The sequence below is a fragment of the Dendropsophus ebraccatus genome, chromosome 11, assembly GCF_027789765.1.
Source record: "Dendropsophus ebraccatus isolate aDenEbr1 chromosome 11, aDenEbr1.pat, whole genome shotgun sequence".
Taxonomy (NCBI): domain Eukaryota; kingdom Metazoa; phylum Chordata; class Amphibia; order Anura; family Hylidae; genus Dendropsophus; species Dendropsophus ebraccatus.
In genome coordinates, this window is record NC_091464.1 from 48617980 (window position 1) to 48641978 (window position 23999).

At 40.3% G+C, this 23999-nt stretch overlaps 1 protein-coding gene across 1 annotated transcript in view; it reads left to right on the forward strand.

The window, feature by feature from the left end:
- Positions 1–5813: 5813 nt before the first annotated feature.
- TRPV1 (transient receptor potential cation channel subfamily V member 1) overlaps positions 5814–23999 on the forward strand; it is a 41797-nt gene continuing 23611 nt past the window's right edge. Inside the window, exons 1-12 of the mRNA XM_069946296.1 lie at positions 5814–5960; positions 8958–9284; positions 11193–11362; positions 12245–12397; positions 13652–13792; positions 16292–16590; positions 18177–18353; positions 19062–19220; positions 20948–21031; positions 21149–21219; positions 22307–22472; positions 23287–23353. Of these exons, the coding sequence (XP_069802397.1) occupies positions 8968–9284; positions 11193–11362; positions 12245–12397; positions 13652–13792; positions 16292–16590; positions 18177–18353; positions 19062–19220; positions 20948–21031; positions 21149–21219; positions 22307–22472; positions 23287–23353 (1804 nt within the window). The 5' untranslated portion in view covers positions 5814–5960; positions 8958–8967. The remainder of the gene's footprint in view (positions 5961–8957; positions 9285–11192; positions 11363–12244; positions 12398–13651; positions 13793–16291; positions 16591–18176; positions 18354–19061; positions 19221–20947; positions 21032–21148; positions 21220–22306; positions 22473–23286; positions 23354–23999) is intronic.

The following is a 23999-nucleotide window of genomic DNA, read 5'->3' on the forward strand; positions in this document are numbered from 1 at the left end:
AGTCATCATTTTGGGGGGACTTTTTTAAAAATTATTTTTCCTTTGCTTAACCTATTATAAGTGACACTTAAAGGAGAAGTCCAGCCAAAATGAATTTTTTAATATGTTATTACCTAAGAAAAGTTAGACAAATTCCTAATGTACACTAATTATGGGAAATGCACATAAAGTGCTAAAGTGCTATTTTCCTCAATTTAGTAGTTCAGGCAGGCTTTAGATTCTGTAAAAAAAACGTGATGTCACGAATCAGGTGTAATTCACATGAAGTGTCCAGCAGAGGGCGCAGTATATGTAGAAGTCTATGTAGTGTAGTGTCTATGCAGTGTAGTCCCGTAGCTGAGCCTGCATGTATTCACCATAGAGCAGTGCTTCTCAATTCCAGTCCTCGGGCCTCACCAACAGGTCATGTTTTGAGGATATCCCATACAAAGAACACCTGTGATAATACCTGATGCACTGACTATAATTATATCACCTGAGAAATGCTAAGGAAATCCTCAAAACATGACCTGTTGGTGAGGCCTGAGGACTGGAATTGAGAAGCACTACCATAGAGAGAGGGATGTAAGATGTACACAGGCTTGGACAGATCTCAAGGAAATGCCTCTCTCCCACTCTTGTAGAACTAAAACTCTCAGCAGGCGCTCCTAGCTGCTTAGCCCGCACTGCATTGGGCAGCACAGGGAGAGAGATGCATCTAACTACCTTCCCCCCTCCCTCACTGTGCCGTGCGGGCTGAACAGCAGCCAGGAGCGCCTGTTGAGAGTTATAGTTGTACAAGATTGGGAGAGTGGCATCAGAAGCCCCCACACTGCCCCCTACAGACACCAGACAGAAGATGCCTCCCTCCTATCCCCTACATACTCCAGAAGCCGTAGGGGCTGAGCGGCAATCTCCCAACGCTGCCCCATACAGACCCCAGACAAAGGATGCCTCCCTCCTACCCCAGATGCTGTGCGGGCTGGATGGCATGCTGAGAGTTCCCTCCTCCCCCTCCAGGTGACAGGACACTGCTGCTGTACGGAAGATCAGCAGTGAGGAGAGCATGCAGAGATTTCCCTCCTCCTCTTCCCCCTCCCCGGAGGAGGAACAGCGGAGATTATGGCAGGTGTACGCCATAGAGAAGATAAGTATCTGCACCTTCTCCATGGTGTACACCACTAACTATAAATCTCCCCCACAATGTTCAGTAAGTACAAGAGGCCCTTTCTCTTGTACTAGAATCGCCAACGTGGATCACTAATAATTTGGATTTCTACACATTAAAATTTTGCAATAAAAAACATTTATTACTATTTATTAGTTATTAGAAAGGATTAATTAATAAATCAACACCACAGTGGCCTAATCCTCATAACTGAATTCTACCAGCTTTTACTACTATCCTGTGTATTATAGTCTCCCTATGTGTATGATTCCAGCAGTCCTTTACATGCGGCTGTCCAGATTCCTACCACCGTCAGTAACTGTTAGCCATCTCCCATGTTACCTAAGCTCATTCCTCATCTGCTTCAGCCACTAATATTATTGTCATTTAACTGAGGCAAAAGAACATTCCTACATCCCCCCCCCCCATCCCCTGGATTGATTGCAAAACCTTAAAAGCCACTTAGCTAAACCACAATTCCTCTTGGTGGTCACATGCTTTGGTGGTAAAGATTCGATCCATCTTCCCTTATGTGAGAAGCTCATCTGTAACATTCTCAGACGTCATCTGTGCTTTGCTTAAGGCCCAATTTGCTGGCCGCAGTCAGTCATAACTAGATGTAAAAAAATATTACTTTATGGTGAGTTCAGCACCTCTGTACGTTCTTGACTTATTTATTTTAGATCTGCAAACTTAATGAGAGTAATTTATCTAAAATGCACAATTGCAGCCATATTTGTTGGTTTTTCTATGGTCTATCTGGCTGGTTTATATGGTTTTTGTGGTGTTTTATGGCATATTGTAGCTCATTTTCGGTTGCTTTTTGTTTATATTTGTGGGTAAAGAAATATACATGGAAACATAACAACGTCGGCACAAAAGCACCATCCAGTTCGCCCTTATATTATTTCCTTTGTTATTATGTTGGAATACAGATAAATATTTATACCAGGCAGGTTTATACTCTGTTACTATAGACTTACCAACCATACCTGCTGCACGTTTGTTCCAAGCACCTACGCATCTACTACTCTTTCAGTAAAGTAATATAGTCTTGTGTTGCTTCTGATATTCCCCTAACTGCTCACTAGAATAAGCAGCGAGAAGTGCCTGCAGGTGGTGCATGTTTTGATGTTTTGTCTTTTGTTATCAGCATGCGATCTATACGTTTAATCAGTTTTCAATGATGAACCTTAGAAACAACCAACCCCCTCTGCTTATTGCCATGGCCTTACTGCAAAAATTGTACAATTTATTGGCGTACATACAGATACACACACACTATGGAGGAGATTCATGAAAGGGTGTGAAATATACACCGGTGTAAACTGCCCCTCAGCAACCAATCACAGCTCAGCTTTCAGTTCTGGTAAAATGGTAGAGGAGCTGTGATTGGCTGCTGTGGCCAGTTTACACCAGTTGATATTTTACACCCTTTGATAAATCTCGGCCTATATATATATACATATATATATATACACATATACAGTGGTGCCTTGAATTATGAGCATAATTCGTTCTGGACCTGCGCTTGTAATTCAAATCCACTCGCAGGCTATGTTCACACTATGTAACTGTGCGGCTGTATTTTTTATGCGGCTGTAAATGTGCGGATGAAACTACGGCCGTGGGAAAAAATAGACATGCGGCTCAAAACATACGGTCATTTACTTGGAAATCTGGTTCAACTAAAAATAACAAATAAAATCTTAAGAAAGTGATGCAAACACCTCTGGATGCATCTGGGAAAGCAGGGAACACAGTTTACATGAATTGCTATTACCGGGGTTTGCGATCCTCTGCACTAATGCCGATGTCTCTCATGGTTAATCTATTAAAATAATAAAACACATTGTAATTCGTTGTAATAAAGTCCCTTTCGTTGTTCAATAATTAAATTTAAACTAATCCATCATTTTGCAATTAAATATACTGTTAAAATAAATATATATATAAATAAATGTATATTTATATATATATTTATTTTTTGACAGTATATTTAATTGCACAATGATGGATTCGTTAGAATTAAATTATTGAACAACGAAACTGATTTTATTTCAACGAAAATGTGTTTTATTAATTAAATATTAATTAGTACAGGAAGCTCCATAAGCCGTTAATTCATATTGCCGGCAAAAGAGCATTCTGTGCTAATCATCACTTTACTTTAATGAAAACATCAAATGTTTCTTCTAATTATGTTATGACAATAGCATTATTAGAAGAAACATTTAGAATTATATGTGCGCTCAGCTGATCGGCTCAGCACACATATAATTAGCCGGTCCACAGTACAGTGACTTCATTGTGCTGCGGACCAGCAAAGAGGACACATCGGGGTGAGTATAGAGCTCTCCCCACCCCCTCCCCTGCACTGCACCCCTCCCAGCAAGGAAGGGGGGTCACTTAACCCCTTCCTTGCTGGGATGGGTGCAGTCTGACATCAGTCTGGCCCCCAAGGGGTTAAGGGGGATGCAATACATCCTCCCTTAACCCCTTGGGGGCCAGACTGTAAGCAGCGATCTGTAAAGATGCTGCATACTGTAAGGAGCACAACACCGCTCACAATGATGGGTGTTGTGCTCCTGTTTGTGTGTTTTTTGTGTGTTTCTCCCTTTTTGTTTTTCAGATATCGGTATCCTGGGGATTACGTCGGATTCCGTGGACTACGTCGATGACCAGCATTTTTTTTTTTTTTTTTTTAATAAAATGGTCAATGAGGGGTGTGGGGGTGTTTTTATTTGAATAAAAAAAATTTTTTAACTTGTGTCTTGTCTTTATTTCTTTACTTTATAGACTTAGTAGTGGAAGCCGTCTAATAGACGGAATCCATTACTAAGTTGGGGCCTAGTGTTAGCCGGTATAAAATGGCTAACACTAACCCCCTATTATTACCCCAGTACCCAATGCCACCAGGGGTACTGGGAAGAGCCGGGTGCCAGTGGTCCCGGAGCGTCAAAATTGGCGCTCCTGGACCGGGCGGCAGCAGGCTGGTAAGATTTAGGCTGGGGAGGGCCTAAACCAATGGCTCTTCCCACCCTGGTGTTACCAGGCTGCTGTCGTTTGGTTTTTAACCCGGCTGGTTATAAAAATAGGGGGGACCCTATGCGTGTTTTTTTTAATTATTTATTTATTATTAAAATAAACGCATAGGGTCCCCCCTATTTTTATAACCAGCCGTGTTTCCAGCCGCAAACAATGGTCTTGTTAATTTTTTATGGGTCCGTTTACGATCGGGCCGTAGATTCATACATAGTGTGCACTGTGCAGCCGTATATCCTATACTTTCCAGCGTACGCATGAACCACCAAAAATACCGCCGCACAATTACAGCCGCAAATACAGCCGCACACTTACATAGTCTGAACCTGGCCTTATACCGAAGCAAATTTTGGGAGATAAAGGGTGAGGTATTTGTAGATAAACTCTTTTTTGTCCTGTTTTGGTCTTTTATTTAGCTCTCTCCATAGGAGAACAATGAAGACAGGGGGGCGAGCTTCAAACTGCTTTTTCATGATAAATATGCATTTTTTGGCTAATAAACCCAATTACAAAGTTTCTTAAAATCGTCTGGATTATTGATTTCTGCAAAAGAAAAATTCTTGACAGTGACACTTTAAAGACTGCAATGATCTCTTGAGCAAAAATGTGAGGGTATTGAATGACAAATCATTGGGGGAGATTTATCAAAAATGGTGTAAAGTGAAACTGGCTCAGTTGCCCCTAGCAACCAATCAGAGTCCACCTTTCATTTTCCAAAGAGTCTGAGAGGAATAAAAGGTGGAATCTGATTGGTTGCTAGGGGCAACTGAGCCAGTTTCACTTTACACCATATTTGATAAATCTCCCCCATTGTGTTTAAAGGGGGATTGTTCAGCAATTTGAAAAATTGCTTAAGAATTTCAAAACGAAAGATTGAGCGATAAATCGCTACGTGTAAAAAGACCACAAGGGAGACACTTACGAAGATCTATTCCTGTCACACATTAAACAAAGGTCTCTAAATTTGCTTAAAATTAAGAGATTTTTTAATATTCTGTGCTATCCAAGGGTGGGTGGGTCTTGCAGTTAATAGATGAAAATCCCCCCAAATGCCAAATTTAATACAATTTACTGTAATGGAATCTAGCTGGCTCCAAGCATTTCCAAAGCATCCCATATGGGTTCCTCTTGGTAAATCCTGTGTTATCTTACAATGGCCACAGTTTACTTAATACTGGCGTGTCAGTCAAAGAATTCATTTTGTTTTTTTAAAAACACCAGTGCTCCATGTAACATCATTCTATCCAATCTATGGGAAAGATCATATTACTGTATTAGCTTTTCCTTTATGTGGTTGTGAGCATGGCTTACAGTTATAATTCCGTAACATGCATGAAATCAGAGTCCTAGTTCCCATGTGACCCCCTCTCTATAGGTCTTTGTTATCTTCCTCCTAATGAACACTGGAAGTAAAGAGACAGGCTGGACTGGGGCATTGACTGCTAAATGTAGACTCCACATGTGGAGAGCTCCCAGTAAAAGCCCTGATAACTCTTGGGAATAACATACTCTACAGGCTCTTCCTTAGTCATCACATTATTAGTTTTCTGAAGCTTTCTGGGCTGTGAAATATCAGAATACTGGAGAGAAGGAGAGAAGAGCAATAGCTCAGCCCCATCTATCAAGCATCTGGCAGCATCCTGAGACAGGACTGGCAATAGGGTTCTGGTCCTGATGGCTGCACAGACACAACTACCTAACTAAACTCTACAAACAGTAGATCCAGTAGAGGTGTAGAGGCAGAAATACTAGAGGGCAACTCTACAAGGTAACTATTTCAGCCTGACTTTTTACTTTGTATGTAATTTCTTCCCAAATTATTATATTATTATACATATGCATGTATGGGTATGTAGATATAGCAGGGCATGGATAGTAAGTCTTGGACTGTAGCATTTGATGTGAGCAGCATTGGGTCTTGTAGTAAAGCTTAGTTAGTCATCATAGTCATCATAATATTAGAATTTAATATCTATGATTCTACTACAGAACTGCCAGTTAGCCTAGATTATAGAAGGGAGAAAAAAATTATGTGTATATATCAAATTTTGTTATCAAATTCATATTATTGTGAATTTCTTTTAGGTTTTTGTTTTGTTTATTATCTGAGCTGTACGAGTGTGATTGGGGTGGATATGCCTAGATATTTGCAGCACTGAATTGTATCTATATCTTATTAGACGGATGTTGCCTATATCCTATTTGGAACCACTTTCAAGTTATTTATATCCATTTAGAGGGATATGTTGCCTTCATTACTATGCAGTTAATAATGTATGACCAAGGTTGTCAGCACTGTACAGATAAATCCAATAAGTACTTAAGTTTGGCTTAATATATACATACAGACATAGACAGGATTTCTTCCCTAATGTATATTATATAATTACTATAATTTTCCTCTTGTAAGTGTTATAGCCATCGAGCAATCTTCCAGGAATCCAGTAATGGTTCCATAGTACTTTTTACAGACTGCATTAACTGTCCTGGAATCAAACAAGATCTATACATTTGACGTCGACTTCATGGATTTGTGGAAAAAATTAAAGTTTTAGGCCTTTCAGAGACAAGAACTGTTTCCTTTTTGATTTTTTGGCCATTATGTTTATAAATGTAAACCTGCATGCTTGAGATCATTCTATGTTACTATAAGACAGACCAGATTGTTGCAAAACACTTCCTTTGTTAATACAGCAGTGTTAAGTGTCAGATATACAAGGTTTCTCCAGTCCTGGTCAATGCTGCAGAGTAGGATTCCAGTACCCGGGACCCCACAGGGTTCTGGGATCTCCTGCACTGCCGATGTCCCGGAGCCTTGTAGCGGCGCTTTGCAGCAGGGGGAGGGGTAAGTAAGGATTGTTTGTTATGTTCCCCCCTGCCCTGCTGGCTGCACAATTTTTCAAATGGTCGGACTTCTCCTTTAAAAGGTAACATAAGATGTAGAAAAGAAATCATGGAACGATCAGTCCATTAACAAGAACACCAAAAAAAAAAAAAGAGTCACTGTCGTATTTTTTTTTTTTTTTTGCAGAAATCAATAGTCCAGGCGATTTTAAGAAACTTTGTAATTGGGTTTATTAGCCAAATCTGCCATTATCTGCATGTAAAAAGCCTTTTCCCAGGTCCCCCCCTCCTTCCTCTTTTTCATCCACTCCAAAAAATCTGAAAATTGTGACTTGTTGCAGGAGACGTACCCTGTCTGCTCTAGGGAGAGGGGAGGGGGGAGGAGGAAGGAGGGAGTTAGCCGGCAGCAGAAAGCAGATAACAGAGGATTACAGGCACGGAGCTGGGTGACAGCTGTAATCCGAGCTCAGACAGGTCACTGGTGACTGTCCCAGGAGATATCCCGTGAGGGATTTGTAGATTAACTCTTTGTTGTCCTGTTTTGGTCTTTTCTTTAGCTCTCTCCATAGGAGAACAATGAAGACAGGGGGGAGAGCTTCAAACTGCTTTTTCATGATAAAAATGCATTTTTCGGATAATAAACCCAATTACAAAGTTTCTTAAAATCGCCTGGACTATTGATTTCTGCAAAAAAAAAAATTCACGACTGTGACACTTTCAGTTTGTAGTATTGATATTATATCTGCCTGGACAGACATTGGTCCAATGGGTTAAAATAAGTCTGAGGAGGTTCCAGCTTTTCACTAACAACCCCCCCTCCCCTAACAGGGACTTCTGTTTAGAGAATTCCCAGGTCTCACAAATATTTGAAGACTCCAAGCTGCGGTACCTAAGAGATAACGTGTCTCCTCGAGGAGACCGCCAAACAGGTGTATGGGGTGTTACAAGCTATGCATTGCTCTGTGGGAAAAAATATGCAAATTAGCTCACCTTCGAAAATAGAAAAGCATCTCTTCTGCAGTGCTACGTAATGTTCAAGGAGAAGTCCCGCAAAATTCACAAAAGGGAAGGCAGGGGAGTGGGGGAAAGTAATAAAGTAAACTTACCCATCCTGGTGCCCTGTAGCCCCACTCTTTGGTCCAGCTGCCAGCTGCCGGTGTCCCATAGGAGTCTCAGGCAGGAGGCAGTGGTGGCAAACAGGTTGCCATGAAGGACGGCAGGAGGAAATGCAGATTGTAAGTATGAGGGGAGCTGCTGCAGATACTGTTAGGCATAGCAGGTACCTTCTGTGGCGCTATGTGAATGTTGACGTTTCTTGGTGCAAATTAATAATTTTGGGACTATTATGGACCGTAAAGAATGTAAACTGAAGCTGTATATTATTTCACAAAAGTCAACTTCAAAATCATAGTCGAATACTTTCACATAAGTCATGAATATGTCACTTCAAAGAATGAGGACCAATTCAAAATAGAATAAGCAATCCTGAAGAAGAACCGTTCATATGGTTGTTAATTATTTCCTTTTATTTGCATAGTCCCTACATATTCACTAGTGATGTATAGAGATTGGTTCCTGTCCCTAGTAGTGCTTACACTCTTATTCTTATTCCCATATATATAGTTAAAAGTATATGTATGCGATATTGCTTTGTGTATATGTGGTTAATGGCTTGTATTGGTGTGTTTTTAGCTTTGTTTTACATGTTATTCAGGATAAAAAAATCCTTATTTTTGGGGTGTGGAACCAATTGTCTGCATTTCAGTTATTTTTTATAGTAAAATTTGCTTCGGTTTCAGAGTGATTTGAATTACAAGCACGGTCCCAGAACGAATTATGCTCATAATCCAAGGCACCGCTGTATTGTATTTTTAGTTTTACAAGAATGTATAATAAAGGAGAAGACATTTTTCCCCCACAGGTGAATAAAAATGAAGAAGATGGGAAGTTCATCAGATCTTGAAGAAACAGACCACACTGAGGACACAAATGCTTCGGCAGATGAGTCTCACAGCGATGACAACAATCTACAGGTCCATGATAATCACCAACCCTTCAAACTAAAGCACACCAAGTACACCATCTTCAGCTCCCCGAAAACCAAAGGACGTCGTTTTGGCAAAGCAGACACAGACAGAGAAATGGCTCCTATGGACTCAGTGTATCAGGTTGAAAACAAGGCTTTGTCTCCAACTATAAAATTTCATGTGCAATTTGAAAAAGGACGACCATGTAACCAGTTGACCAGGTGTGTATGTGTTTTGCCTTTTACTTATTTAATTCACATTACTTATTCAGCATCAATATATTCGGTGATGGATAATACCACCATACCATGACTGGATAACGCTAGACTATGTAATATCACCACATAAATAACCAAATAATTTCACCATAGGGGCACTGGATAATACCTATATACTGTAGAAGAAAGGATACTACATAAATACTATAATGGTTATCATTAGACATGAGCGAACCGGGTTCGGGTTTGATTCGATCCGAACCCGAACGTTCGGTATTTGATTAGCTGGGGCTGCTGAACTTGGATAAAGCTCTAAGGTTGTCTGGAAAACATGGATACAACCAATGACTATATCCATGATTTCCACATAGCCTTAAGGCTTTATCCAACTTCAGCAGCCACCGCTAATCAAATGCCGAAAGTTCTGGTTTGGATCGACTTGAGCATGCTCCAGGTTCGCTCATCTCTAGTTATCATGCTATTGGGAATTTCCCATACTACATCAACGGCTGCTGCGCTGTATTAAAAGGTTTTACATCCTACAGATGAGTCTGACATTAAAGGGGTTAACCGGAAAAAATCTTTTGCTTTCAAATCAACTGGTTTCAGATGGTTATAAAGTTGTGTCATTTACTCCTATAGTAAAATCTCAAGTCTTCCCATAATTATCAGCCGCTGTATGTCCTGCAGGAAATGTTATTTTACCAGTCTGACACAGTGCTCTCTGCTGACATCTCTGGCCGACACAGGAACTGTCCAGAGCAGCATTCTGGGGGTTCATACATAGACAACATCAGAGTAAAACCTATGGTAGCATACTACAAACAGGCTTTAAAGCTACATACCCCAAGTTCTTTGGGTTCTCACCATCATCACAACACTCAATCTGCTCCACCACTAACCACCATAGATCACGCTCCTGGTGACCTTGTTAAAAAAAAAGTATGGCTTCTGTGGTTTTACCAAGCTCTTTCCCTTCTTTTCTCTCCTGTACACCACTTTTCTCGTCTGGCCTACATACCCCAGCCCACAGGGGGACATTAACAGGTATATCAAATCTTTATCATTGCATGTATAGCATTCTTTTACCGGATACGTATTCCCTCTTGATGGATGGTGAAAAGCATTACCTTTGATCACACTGTGGCAATGTTGGAGATTCATGCATGTGAAAGTGCCTTTAGGTTTTGGGGCCAGGAATGTCTGCCTGCTTACTTTTTTCTTCAATTTGTTATTCAGAGATCTGTTCTTCTTGTACCTAAAATTGGGTTTCTTTGTAAATAAGCTGCACAATTTCAAATTGCATGTAAGCAGATTCCAATGCAATAATACTAATAATCTGAGAATGCCTATCAAATGTTTGTATTGTATAGCAATCTGATATCTCTTGTCTTACTTTTGTATGTTTCTGTTGTAATTCACTTCTTGTACATATCGCCAAACTGTGTCCTTCATATCACTACTAGGGGTGACCGACTGTTATATATGATGGCTCCCAAGATCTTTACACCAGTAGGGGGCAGTGTGTTGCTCCACAATAAAGGCAGAATGAAAGAGTTTGCTACAAGGCCTCCATTCTTGGACATGGCCTTCATCGGATCCCAAATAGGACCTGGATATGTAACTAAAGATTATTCAGTTCCAGTCCATAGCAATTCTAGGTGGCCATGGACTGGAATTCTAGGTGGCTAGTTGTCAATGGCTGGACACATAATGGGTGGTGTGACACCATTTTACTTCTGCTAAGCACCAGCAAATGATATAGGCAGAGATGGTAATGGAGATGCACATGTACAGAACTATGTATTTACTCTGAGTAGTTGTATGTGGAGGAGGACATCAGAGGTGAATAGCTCACACACAAAAAACAATGTGCAGTAAATAAATAGTTTACTTGTTTTTACATCACAGACAGAGCTCATCTGTGGAGTCTACCAACAGTTGTAGGGACAGAACATTTAAGTTGTATGACCGGACCAGGATCTTTGATGCGGCAGCATATGGAGATTGTGAAGAACTAGATGATCTACTGGTATATTTGCTACGGACTCATAAGCACCTTACTAACAATGAGTTCAAAGGTACTCAATACAGACTTTATACTTTTTATATCATCCTAGAATTTCAAGGTAAATTGCCATTAAAGTTATGTTATTGTCCAAATTTTATAAACAATTCAGAGAATCTGCTTGCCAAAGATGTGAGAATGGCATCCTTGTGAAAAGTTGTAAAAAAAAGTCAATTACTTTTGAATACCCATTTGGGAGACAAGTTTAGCTCTTCTTCTGTTCCACCCATTATGTTATATTTGCTTGATTCTACCCTCATAAGGTCCAGTTTATTGCACAATCCTTTGAAAAATAAAGGATGTTTGGGAGCTTTGTGGTCTGTCTTCTCCAAAAGTTAGTCTTTTCAAGTCATTCAATTAAAGGGGTTGACCAGCAAAATCTTTTTGTTTCAAATCAACTGGTGTCAGACAGTTATATAGATTTGTAATTTACTTCTATTAAAAAATCTCAAGTCTTCTCATACTTATTAGCTGCTGTATGTCATGCAGGAAATGTTGTTTTCTTTTCAGTCTGACATAGTGCTCTCTGCTGCCAGACAGGAACTCTGTCTCGGTTTTCTATGAATCCCCATAGAAAATCTCTCCTGCTCTGGACAGTTCCTGTCTCGGCCAGAGATGGCAGCAGAGAGCACTGTGTCAGACTGAAAATAAAAAAACACTTCCTGCATGACATACAGCAGCTAATAAGTATGGGGAGACTTGAGATTTTTTAATAGAAGTAAATTACAAATCTATATTACTTTCTGACACCAGTTGATTTGAAAGAAAAAGATTTTCGCTGGACAACCCCTTTAAGATATAAGTGTTTTCAATAATTTTATTTTTACATTGAATCATCCTAAATAGTATAACAAAAAACATTTACATGTCAATGTATGTGCTTCATCTTTCACAGAACCAGAAACTGGGAAGACCTGTTTGCTAAAAGCAATGTTGAATTTGAGCTATGGCAAAAATAGCACTATCCCGTTGTTGCTGGACATTGCTGCAAAGACAGACAATCTGAAAGACTTTGTTAATTCAGCATACACGGACACATACTACAGAGGTACTGTCCACCTGATGACCTAAAAAAAAAAAAATATATATATATATATATATTTTTTTTATTACATGCTGTGTTGTTGTACATACATAATTCTTCATGTGTAGTTTTAATAATTATAACTGTTGTTGATGCAATACAGCCTCAGGGTCTTTTAAGCTGGGACAAAGGGGGAGGCTCAGCACGCTGTCTTAGGCTATGTTCACACACCGTTAGAGACCGGCCGTTCCGTGACCCCGGCCGGGTCACGGAACGGCCGGTCTCTGCCTGGATCATCCCGGACGGACGGATGATCCGTCCGGCCGCGGTACTGACGCGGGCGCATCAGCGTGCACCCGCATCAGAGCTTCCCATAGCACACAGTGAAGCGAGCGGCCGGAGCCGCTTGCTTCACTGTGTGAACTGACAGGTCTTTCTGCGGCCGGAATTCATTGAATCCCGGCCGCAGAAAACTGACATGTCAGTTTTTTGCGGCCCCGCATGGGCTCCCGGCCGGAGCGTATACGATGTGTGTACGCTCCGGCCAGGATCCCATTCATCAATATGCATTGTTCCACCCCGCAAAGCTACGGCCGTAGTTCTGCGGCGAGAACTACGGCCGTAGTTGCAAATTGTGTGAACATAGCCTTATAGTGAGATACTCACAGCTCAGCCTTCATTATGCCAGAGTAATATGTGGTAAATTTTAAGTAACTTTCCAGAAAAAGCTGTCTTGTGTGTATGTACTATAAGAAGCACCAATTCTGGTCATTGTATACATTTTCACAGCATTTTTCATCAGATTTCTTCTCTGCAGGCTTCATCTGAAATCTTCAGTTGTCCCAGAGCTAGTGAGTGGAGCCTACCTTTTGTGATGCTTTCCATACATTGCGCACACAGAAGAGGGGATCCTGTTCTTTTATTTTTCCATGCACACCATTAGAAGCAGCATGGAGGGCATTATAGAGCAGCAATAAAAAGTTATAACTGTGAATCTATTCCTAGGGTAATATCTATTACTTACAATTAGCTTCTATGTAGTTTTTTTCCTCTAAAGGCTTATGTGGGCAGCAGGTGAACTGGTCTCTCAGTGAGATGCTAACCTGTCTTGTAAACACAGGACTGAATTGATCTTTCACAGTTAATTATTGGGGGTGGAGAGGAAAGAAGCTTGATAAGAGGGGAAAGAAACATTAAATTTTTTCATTGATTCGACAGTTTCAAGTATTTGCTTGTATTATTGCCTGCGGATTTAATTTGTTCATGTGGTTCTACCAGGCCAGACTGCTCTGCATATTGCCATTGAAAGAAGAAACATGAATCTTGTGGAGCTTTTGGTTCAACATGGAGCAGACGTTCATGCAAGAGCAGATGGGGAATTCTTCAGGAAGGCCAAAGGAAGAGCAGGTTTCTATTTTGGTAAGAAGTTTTAGCTGTCCACATTCATCCCTATAGAAGGAGCAATGTTATAAAATATAACAATGTATGTCTGCCCACTATAGGGTTAAAGTATAATGAAAACTTGCAGCATGAAAAATCTTATTTTATTGATGGAAACTAAAAGGGCAATCTAAATGGACCAAGTGGTCTTTTTCTGCCAACAAGCTTCTATGTTTCTATAAAAATATGGGTATAGGAGAAATTAATATTTTTCCTGCTGGGGATCCACATTTTTATTAACCATCACTCTATCTATTTTCCAGAGAGGTAACATGTCATAAGTAAGACTTTTGACCATATCAACTGCAACTTTTTTTCACATAGAAGGTTCTTTATGTTAAACATATTCTTCTTAGACACCGCTCCTTGGAGAAGGGATGTCAGCACTCCTTGGTGATCCGGGGGTCCACCTCTTCGTGCCTCTCCACTCATTACAATATGAGTGGACAGTACAGAAATCTGAAATAGTGATCTTTTTACCCCTAGGCCTGTAACCATGTCCATGACAAGGGGGCATCCTCTACGTCTAGGGGAAATAAGTTTTCACCATCACCAGAGAAGCAGATCCTTTACTGTAAGAGCAGTGAGACTATGGAACTCTCTGCTACATGTTGTTGTCACGGCTGATAGGGGTTGCGGGGTCAGTGGCTGGTGCAGTCGGCAGCTGTCCAGATCATGCGGGGCGGGGGCTGGTGTAAGTTGTAACTTGGAGGAAAATCACTGTTTGCCAGGGCAGGCCCCAGGCCCCCTACTCCTCTGGCCCAGTAGCAGCTGCCTGGTCTGCCTCCATGGTACCTACGGCATTGATGTTACCCATCTAGTGCCTTTTTGATAAAGGTGGGTGTCCACTTAACCTACCAGAACTGCCTATATCTCTGTTTTACCCAACTATCCTATGTATGCACTTCTCTCTTAATGCTGAGTAGGTTCCCATAACTAAAATAGACCACTCTCCGGTTCAAAGACTTGATAAACAGGGCGACATACCCAACGAAAGTGGTATCTCATTTATAAAAGGACTTATAATACCCTTCCCACCAGTTAAACCATAAATCATCATCTTTCCACACAAATCCTCCAGGTATGTCAGAATATAGGAAAATGGATATAAAATCTTCACATGATGGTACAAAACTCCCAATCTCACTTTTTTCCATGCTTCTCAACATTTTGTAGTAGGATGCACCTAGTGAGGCACATTCCTGCACACCTGGCTGTACTGTCTAACAATAAACTCATGGTGACGGCATATTTACCTTATGTGTAACACAATCTGTGGGACAAATCCCCCCCCCCCCCCCCCCCCACCACCACCACCACCACACACGACACAGCCCTGCTGCCTATCTTCCTGGGGGCGATAACCAACACATTTTTTCTGTGGCACACCTTTTGGTCCCCGTTCACTAAAGATCAACAGAAATAACCTCTTTAGAGGAGTAGAAAATGAGAGTAGACCAAATATACAAGATGGAAGAAATCTCACTGGGAAAAACACATGCAACATAAATTCCTTGCCATATGGTCCCCCTGGGCCAAATTCCAAAACATAACCGCTTAACAATTGACTTCTCATGGAGACCCTGGTCAGTAAAAAAAATACTGCCTCATAAACCATATATGTATACAGCTATCTAACATTAAAACTAATCTGTCCACAACCTCTGAACCTTATAATGTCCAGCAACCATTGATGGGGGATTTGAAACTTGTTTGTTGTTTTGTTCTTTTTTAAACAGAAATTGAAATTTTTCTATATCCCGGAAGAACCCTTTAAAGTTGACCTTTGATCTGCTTAGAAGTGCATTTAAAAGATGAAAGAATGGCTAAGGAAAAAAACCCTCAAGGAATAGCATCTCTGATGTACTTCACAGATAACAAAAGGCACACTTTTTTAGAGAAAGTTCTTTGTACCGTATCATAATATGTACATTTTGGTATTGAGCTAGATAGATGATGAATAGGTGTAGATGCCCGTCATGATTTACACCTACGAGTAGACGTGAATAATGGTAAATCTGGCACAGCTGGAGGCCACGCCTCCTCCCTGCCTTGCCGCGCCCCTCAACCCACCCATAAGGCGAGCAGGGGATACAACAGGGGTATGCCACTGAGTATCTGTGCCTTCTCTGTGGCGGATTCCACATACGGAGGTTTCATAAATCTCCCCCTAAGTGTCTACAACATTATCTAATGATTCCTTCTAATTGCACTTTATTTTTGATTCCTCCACAGAATTGCACTTTATTTTCCAATGATGGTGACCTGATGATTGGTTCCATCTCTAGTGCATGAGGCATGCAAATTCCTACAAATTAATTTAAAATTTAAAAACAAAAAGTAACAAAATCTTAGTAAATACTATAAATGGCACATCTTTAAAGATTTGAATGAATAACTAATTTTTTATGCCGTTATTAGTCATAAGGTGTGTAAGTACTAACCACTTTTGCCATACCTTTTTTTGGTATTTTTTAGGGGAACTGCCTTTGTCCCTTGCAGCCTGCACCAACCAAATAGAAATTGTCCAATATCTCCTACAGAACCAGTACTCTCCAGCCAATATTGCTGCCAGAGACACTTTTGGAAACACAGTGCTCCATGCCTTGGTTGACATTGCAGACAACACAGTAGAAAATACAAAGTTTGTAACCAAAATGTATGGAGAAATTTTGGTGTTGGGAGCACAGATTAAACCATCCCTGAGACTAGAAGATATTACAAATAAGAAAGGTTTAACTCCTCTGACCCTAGCAGCCAAAACAGGGAAAATTGGGGTAAGTGACAAAACATAGATATCTAAAACAGGTTAGGCTAGGGAAGTTGCAAGTTCTGTTTATGTTGCAGGATCTGAACATACAAATAAATCCTGCAAGTAGCTATTTTGTAGCTAATCCTACAAAATAAATGGCAAAAAACAGACAGACCCCATTGAGGACAATGGGATCTCTCTGGTATTTGTCTACTCAGTTGTGTGGAGCCTAAGAATCAAGTAAAAAATATATATATATATATATATATATATATATATATATATATATATAAATGGATTAAAATATACAGTTTTCTGAGCATTATAGTATATACATAATGCCATATTATGCATAAACACTGTAAATAAGAAGAGGCCATAGAGCACCAAATTTGCCATCATAGAGGTACATTCTTACAGAAAAAAATGTGCTCAATAGATCTATACAAAAACAAATATACAATCTCTAATCATATATGAGCAAACATTTCAAAAACTTTGTTTGGCTCCTTCGGCCAAGCTTCTGCAAAAACATTATTCTACTTTTAATAGATTCCTTGGTATTGGCACACTGCAGGGGGAAGATTCCCAGAACCAAGGAATTTATAATAGTAAGCTAGGAATGCTCAAAGCATCTCTAGCTTACTGTATGTAAAAGGTTCTACTGAAACAAACTGCACTTGGACCTCTTTTAAATATCTGGTACCCCTAAGACTATCTTCTACATTCTAGAGCAGAGTAAGGGTGAAAACCCAGAGGGTACATAGATTCTGTTCCTGAGTTTTGCATGGCAAACACCTGCACCTGTTACTGACTTCCATTGGCATTCAATGACAAAAAGGGAATGTTTCAAAGTTACAAACTGAGACTTAAAATGTCAATTATCTCTACCCACGCTAATCTAATGGGAGATGAATATCCATAAAAAATGTACTGAACAACAGTGTGGATACATCCATTTGATTATTTGTTCTTTTTCCAATGCTCCAAGCATACTGAAATTTCCCCATAAAATCCTACACCTCTGGTGCCTTTAAATCTATCTTCTTCCATATTGTCAACTTTTATCGACAGCTCTAATAATGCTGCGACATCCTACATATTTGGTGCAATTGCCCCACAATCATTTCCCTACGGAGAAAGATCAGCAAATTTCTATCTCACTTCTGTGGTTTCAGAGTCAATATAGATTCTAGCCCATTGGCTTTCGTTAAAGTGAACCGGTCACTAGTTTAATGCTAGTGTATAGAGCCACGTCATAGAGGAGGCGGGCCGGCCTGCCTCCAGTGCTTCACCCCCAGCCGGTACCCAGGAATAGAGCACCGCCAAATGTGGGAATTGGGCCGCAGTTAAAAAAAAAAGGACCACAGCACCGACTTCCCTGCACCGGCGCGGTTCTACTCATGTGCATAACTTAAAGCAAATGTACTGATGGTACATTCACTTTAAGATGAAGTTGATAGTAAAAGTGATGTCCCCAAGCTTAGTAAAAAGAAATGCAGAAATGTTTAACTATAGCTGGCTTCTTAATTTTTACGAGAAATAATTTGAATTTATCAGCTATTACAACATTTTATGGCCATATACTAACAATTGTTTATGTGCTTTTAGGTTTTTGCATATATTCTCAGGAGAGAAATAAAGAACCCAGAGTGCAGGCACCTTTCTAGAAAGTTCACTGAATGGGCCTATGGGCCTGTCCATTCCTCTCTGTATGATCTTTCTGGTGTAGACACAACAGATGATAAATCAGTGCTAGAGATCATCGCTTACAGCAGTGAGACGCCGGTGAGTTGTGTTGGCCAAAGTATGACTTACACTTACATTATGGCAGTGCTGTGACTTTTGGCATAGAAGAAACCTGGTGCCTATTGTTTATGCATGCAGTATCTATTTTCCAAACCATGTAATGCAATCTAAACTGCAGGAAACATGCTCTGGACCAGGAGAAGCTGAGCAGATTGATATATAGTTGTGTTAAAAAATTTTTTGTATATTTTTTTGCATATAAATTCCTGCTTATTCTGGGTTTAGGAGTCCGGTGGGCGGTCCTCTGTAATGATTGACAGCCTTCCCACCATGAGCATAAACACAGAGATATCTTTCACTTTCAGTTGATTAATGCTTCCCACTGTATTTTCTTTAAAAAAAAACACAGAGGCACTCCTGTCCATTGGTTCTTTGTGCTAGGGTGTAATAGGAGACTGGTAAAATGACTGGTTAAAAAAACAGGGTTTTTGTATGGTTAAATAAAGGATACCATAAAAAAAATATTTGTCCTGCAAAAAGGGAGCCCTCATGCAAATGTGTTGATGGATGAGTAAAATCCATCACAGTGCAGCTTTTTTTTCTTAAGAAATTAAAAAGTTTTTCCTTAAATCTTCCCTTAAAGTGGGAGTATGAAGAACACATAGATGGGTGAGGTTACTATATAGTAAGAACTCTGTAGGCCAGATACTGGGGTAATGTCATGAACTATGCCTCCATGTTCTACAGAATCGCCATGAGATGCTGCTAGTGGAGCCTCTCAACAGATTATTACAAGACAAGTGGGATCGTTTTGTCAAGAAAATCTTCTACTTAAACTTCTTGGCGTATGTGATCTATATCACCATCTTTACCATAGCTGCCTACTACAGACCCGTTGTTGGTGATGTAAGTTAATGTTTTCTTTTGGGAAATCATAATGGAGAGTGGATAGATGTGAAGTGATGTCTTAAAGATGTTGTCTCTTCTCAACAACCCTTTTTTTTTAATTAAAGGGGTATTCCACTCAAACATAGCTTTTGATATGTTGCTGCCCATGGTGGGACTAACAGTTCCTTCCATACTTATCTATTTAGTCTCCTTCCCCCAGTTCTGAGCTGCTGCTTTCTGCTGAAAACACAAAAATGTATGTGGAAGCCTTTTTCTCTGTCTCCCCTCCCCCCCCCCCCCTGACATGGCTGATAAACAAGTCCCTGGCTGGTTTACCCACAACATTGTAGCTTCTTTGTAATGCCGGGAGAATTAATCACAGTGAGTTTATCAGCAACTTGACCTCACAATAAACCTACCAGCACAACAAAGAAGCTACAATGTTGCAGACAAGGCTTTCCAGACTTGTTTACATCAGTTGTCTCAGAAGGGAGGTGGGAGGAGGGGGATACAGAGAGAAAGGCTCACACACAAATTTTTGTGTCCAGCAGAAAGCAGCAGCTCAGAAATGGGGGAAGGACACTGAATAGATTACAACAAGTATGGAATAAATTGTTAGTCTCACCCTGGCCAGCAACATATCAAAAGTTGTGTTTGAGTGGAATACCCCTTTGGTCATGTGATTATTGTTAGTTTTCCCAGCTTCAGGACTATATCTTTGTAAGGGTTCAAGCTGTGTTTTTTGACACAGAGCTTCATATCCTGTGCATAGATTAAGATTTAAAAGATACCTTTTAGGCAACCAGCAACTACCACTAGATGTAGTTTAGGAGGTTACTGCATACAGTTATACATGGATTTCAATAATAACACAGTACTAGTTTTAGCTGTGGGTATACATTATATATGTTACATTTATGTCTATGTTGGGATTTTGACGTTTGTGTCACAAAAACATAGTTCTGATCATGTCTAACGGTCATTACACGGCCCAATCACTATAGTAAATTAGCGCCAATCTCTTTACTGAGCCTATTAAACAGCTCAATTATCATGCAAAAATGGCTGTATATATATATTGTTAGTGATGTCCGTGCAGCCCTTGCTTTAAAAGTGAATTTCATATATTACCTCTCCACACTCTCCGGTGTTCTCTTAGCTTCTCCTTGCTGCCACAGCCTCTGGCGCGTGTAAAGAGACAGGCCGCTTAGCCAATCATTGGCCAATCCCGTCTCAGCCAGCAATTGGCTAAGCAGCCTGTATTTCAGAGACCGGCTCCGAAGGTGCACCAAAGGCTGCAGGCAGCGAGGGGGAGTTAAGAGAACACCGGGGAGTGTGGAGAGGTAATGTATAAATTATTTTTTAAATTACAGATTCTTAGCCATCGGTCATGCATCACTATCACGTGTAACAATATGTGCCGATGATTTTAGGGCCACACCTAAAGCGTCAATTTGCCGATTGTTGACATTGACTGATTGTTGTCTTAATTACATGGAAGGATAATCTGCCAAAAGGTCCTGAATCGTCAGATTAATGCTCCATATAATAGGGCCATAAGACACAGACTCCACAGCATCAAAACAGTAGAATTTCTTTTTTTTTAATGAACACTATTTAGAAAGTTGCTTCATTTTGTGATCAGGAAAAAAAAATGAAGAAAAAGAATAAAAAAAAAAGAACAATGCATAGATGTCATCATTTTTAAGTGTTAAAACATACAATGTTTGCATTGTGTTTGTCAGCCCCCGTTCCCTGTAGACAGTAAACTTCGAACCACTGGGGAGGTGATCACTGTGATCGGAGGAATCTATTTCTTTTTCAGAGGGGTAAGCCAATGCTTTGATTTGTTAGTAATTAATTGATATGTATGAAGAGTTATAATTTAAAAAAAATATATATAAGTATATATAAGTATATATGTATATATTTTTTTTATTTTTTAGATCCAGTACTTCAAGCACAGACATCTATCCTTGAAGACGCTGCTGGTTGACAGCTACAGTGATGTTTTGTTGTAAGTCTCTATTTTGGCGATTTCTTTCTGTGCAGTAAAATGTAGGCAAAACAATAAACTGGTTATAGAGGTTCCACATTCACAAACTAAGCATGTTGATTGTTATCCAGCAGCTGATTTGGCAGGAGTAAATACCAGAGTTGTACCAGCATTTGGCCCATTATTGATCATTGCGTGATTACACATAGATGAACACCTTAAATAAAAAGTCACAGGCAGGGGAAAAAATAATAAAGAAAGTTTACTTACCTGTCCCTGTGTACCCATAGTGCTGCTCTCACTGCTCTCGGATAGCTGCCGGATGTCATTTTTAGTTGGCTTCCTGGTACATCACAGTCTCTCTCCTGTTGCTGCAACATCATGGACCGCTGATGGATTGCCTGCTCAGCCAGTCAGTGACTGTAGTGGTTTCCTGCCCCAGTCACTGATTGGCTGATCGAGGTACATGACATTGCAGGAGTTGCAGGAGGCCACTGGCTGTCACAGTGAAGCTGCAGGAGGCCGGCGGCAATGGTGGCAAGGGACACTGGGATGGTTAAATATACTTCACTGCCTGTGATTTTTTATTTTCGTGGAATTTTAAAATGTTAAAATTAGATAGACACTTGTTGTATCTGTTCTCGACTGTGACCAAGTGATGAGGATCCTGAACAGATTTCATTAATAGGGTATATGAAGATGGGCTAATAAACTAGACAACCTTTGGATTCAATATATAGAAAGAAAACTGGTGAACATATTCAGGTGCAGACACATTGGGGGAGATTTATCAAAGGGTGTAAAATTTAGACTGGTGCAAACTGCCCACAGCAACCAATCACAGCTCAGCTTTCCTTTCAGCCCTGCCTAAAGCGGAGCTGTGATTGGTTGCTGTGGGTAGTTTGCACCAGTCTAAATTTTACACTCTTTGATAAATCTCCTCCATAGCGTTGAATAAAGCTGAGGACACACAAAAAACTATTTAACCTCCTATGTGTTGGAGTTTGGAGCATCTGAACAGTATCTTTTTGGGGGATTGAGGAGGTGCAGGCAAATGATGCTTTTGACCCCTCCTAATAATCTGATTTTCCCTCTTGTTCTTTTCCAGCTTTTTTCAGTCACTTCTCATCTTAATGTCTGCTTTATTATACTTTATTGGGAGACATGAATACGTGGGATTTATGGTGGTTTGCTTAGCAATGAGCTGGGTCAATGTACTATACTTCACTAGAGGCTTCCAGCAAATGGGAATTTACGCTGTGATGATTGAGAAGGTCAGTGACGTGCCAGTTGACGTTTGTTCTATCCACTTGCTTACAGTTTTTCTGAGATAGGAATGATGGCGGCTATGTTATGATTGTAACGAGAATCCAAGTGGTCAGCTTTACATTCATTACACATGTAAGATGTCCTCATAGGTGTCAGCTTGGAATAGCTGCTTACAGGGCAGTGTAGCAAGTAGCAATACATATTGAGCCATGACATAACAAGAAAGTGGCCATGGTTTAATTGAAGTGTGCATGAAGTCAGGGAAAATGTCAGCCCCCATGATTCCTGCTTTATCTTACATATCTCCACTCCTGAGAACCATTACCTTATATATGTGATAGATGTAATAAGTATGTATATAAGCCTCACTTGTATAGGTATTAAAAACAAAATTTAGCACTCCTTTAAATGAGAAGTCCAGTGAAGTAAAAAACTACAGTACAGGCATGGGGTGGGGAGAACATAATAAAGAATGTATACTTACCTTTTCCCATGCCCCCGCAGCACCGCACTACCACTCCTGGACCCCCTCCCCTTTCCTGCAGCTCCCGATCCTGCAACATTACGACCAGGCTGATGTATTGACTGCTCATCCATTACCCGGGTGGTGGGGGTCCAGGAGTGGTAATGCCACGCTGCAGGGGCACAGGACAGGTGAGTATATATTCTTTATGTTCTGTTTTGTACCCATGGGATGAAAGGTATTACATTTCAGTGTTTCTTGCCTTTCTGTTGCAGGCTTCATCGTTCTTACATTATACATTTTAATCTGAAATGACAAGATTAATTTTCATGTAAAAAAATGTTTCTGTTTTATAGATGATTCTTCGGGATATGCTTCGCTTTATGTTTGTGTACATTCTGTTCCTTATTGGGTTTGCAACAGGTACTGTATAAAATACAATTCTGTTTACTGAAAATTCATCTGTTCCTCCATCCGACTGCCCTGCCATAGTTTACTACAGGTTTTATAGAATAATCACATGTGACATTGATTTAGTCACATTGGCGAGCACAGTGGCCCAGTGTTTGCCTTTACTGCGCTGGGTTTGTAGGTCTGAATCTAACCAAGAGCGACATCTACATGAGGTTTGTATGTTCTTATGTAAGTGTGGGTTTGCCTTGGGTGCTCGGTTTTATTCCGCACTCCAAACACATACTAAGAGTCTGACTTTGAGGTTGAATTTACATTCTGGGCTCTAGTGGAGGGATTGGTGGGAGTGATGTCAATCTCTGTACACCACTGCAGAATATGTTAGAGCCATATACATATAATGTAGCAAGTAATTATGTTAATCGACTTTTGACACATATAAAATGTCAGCAATTCAGAATTTTGATTAGTTCTATATATTCATCAAGATGGTGTTCATCCTGTTGAGGAAATGCCGCCATTGTTGGCTTAGCCTAGCAGTAGCAGTAAATCTACCCTAGGATCTCTCACTGCAGCAAGCAGTTATACCATTGCATTGCTAGATAACTTAACTAGAAAACCGATATCAGTTAAAGGTTGTTATCTCCGGTCAGAAAAA